At 35.9% G+C, this 1,882-nt stretch overlaps 1 protein-coding gene across 1 annotated transcript in view; it reads left to right on the top strand.

Annotated features, from left to right (window-relative positions):
- Positions 1-1,882, top strand: part of MAGT1 (magnesium transporter 1) — a 64,077-nt gene that overhangs the window by 39,650 nt on the left and 22,545 nt on the right. Inside the window, exons 5-7 of the mRNA XM_037735354.1 lie at positions 312-452; positions 1,285-1,374; positions 1,507-1,567. Coding sequence (XP_037591282.1) covers positions 312-452; positions 1,285-1,374; positions 1,507-1,567 — 292 coding nt within the window. The remainder of the gene's footprint in view (positions 1-311; positions 453-1,284; positions 1,375-1,506; positions 1,568-1,882) is intronic.

Genomic DNA, 1,882 nt, shown 5'->3' with positions numbered 1-1,882 from the left:
CTCCAGCCTGGGTAACAAGAGCGAAACTCCGTCTCAAAAAAAAAAAAAAAAAAAAAAAAAAAAAAAATAAAAAAAAAAAAAAAAAAAAAAAAAAAAAAAGATGTTATGTTGTGGTTAAATAGAATATTGTACCTATTCTGTCCTATTTTAGGTTACATTATAGACTATTTTGATTGGGATAAAATAAAAGGATTATTTTTTCTGAAAGTAACCATACTAATTTTGATTGCTTTCACTTCAGATTTTATTTTGACCCATATAATTAGTAAAGAAATTTATACTTTAACATGTTTTTCTCTCCTTTCCATTAGATTAGAGTGATTAGACCCCCAAATTATGCTGGTCCCCTTATGTTGGGATTGCTTTTGGCTGTTATTGGTGGACTTGTGTACCTTCGAAGAAGCAATATGGAATTTCTCTTTAATAAAACTGGATGGGCTTTTGCAGCTTTGGTGAGTGAATTTAGAAGACAAAAAATTATTTGAATAAAACTCCTAATAATGTATTTTTAGGTAAGCTTTTACAGGAGAAGTAACATTTTGTTTATTTCTTAGCTGAGGAAAATAGTTTTTATATTTTTATTTTCTGTCTTAAAATCAGTTTGTTTCATTCATTATCTCATTAGGATGGCCAGAGCTTCAAGGAACTGATTATACCTACCCTTTATTCGACCTAAATGACAGACTGTCATCTCTATGAAAATCTCTGGTTGTTCAGAAAATATTACTTTTTTTTTTTTTGAGACGGACTTTTGCCCTGTTGCCCAGGCTGGAGTGCAGTGGCACCATCTCATCTCACTGCAACCTCTGCTTCCTGGGCTCAAGGAATTCTCCTGCCTCAGCCTCGAAAGTAGCTGGGATTACAGGCATGTGTCACCATGCCCAGCTAAATTTTTTGTATTTTTAGGAGAAATGGGGTTTCATCCTGTTGACCAGGCTGGTCCCTAACTCCTGACATCAGGTGATCCACCCACCTTGGCCTCCCAAAGTGCTGGGATTACAGGCATGAGCCACCATGCCTGGACAGAAAATATTATAAAAAGCCTTTTTAGTATTCAATTTTGAAATTTGTGTGTGCATAGTTATCATTTTAAAATAGTGTTTTTCTTTTGAAGTAAGTGTTACCGAATTATGGTCCTTGGGATGAAATATAAGTGTTAATAAATCATTTATCTGTAAAAAATTCTATGTCTTACCTAAACAGATGCACATTTTCATATTTCTATTATCTAATCAAGGCAAGAACACTTTGACCATAAATATTTTATTATTTTTTGTTTCCTAGTGTTTTGTGCTTGCTATGACATCTGGTCAAATGTGGAACCATATAAGAGGACCACCATATGCCCATAAGAATCCCCACACAGGACATGTGGTAAGGGAAGTCTGGGATTTCTTTCTTTTGTAGACCAAAGTTAACTCAATGATTATTACCCTGTGAGGACAGTGCCAGCATATGAAGGAGCTAGATTTAGTCTTGACTTTTCAATCTCTCTGTGTTAACAAGCTTCCATTACTGGTAAGACCATGCAGTATTCTTACAAGTGGGAAGTACCTTATTGCATTTGGTGAGTCCTTCTAACCAAGCTAGCTAAGAATGAAAGACAGGCTTCAACTAAATAGAAAAATTGATTAAGTACTTGAGCATCTACTGTTTCTAAGCACTGTGCTAAGTATTATTAAATATAGTGATAAATAAGAAAAACATTATCCCTTTCTTCATGGAGCCTACCTTACTGTACCTCATGGTCTTGTACACTTAAATACTAGTTTTCGGCTGGGGGCGGTGGCTCACGCCTGTAATCCCAGCACTTTGGGAGGCCGAGGCGGGTGGATCACGAGGTCAAGAGATCGAGACCATCCTGGTCAACATAGTGAAACCC

Source organism: Cebus imitator, unplaced genomic scaffold, assembly GCF_001604975.1.
Source record: "Cebus imitator isolate Cc_AM_T3 unplaced genomic scaffold, Cebus_imitator-1.0 Scaffold783, whole genome shotgun sequence".
NCBI classification, from domain to species: Eukaryota; Metazoa; Chordata; class Mammalia; order Primates; family Cebidae; genus Cebus; species Cebus imitator.
This window is presented reverse-complemented; position numbering and strand designations above follow the sequence as displayed.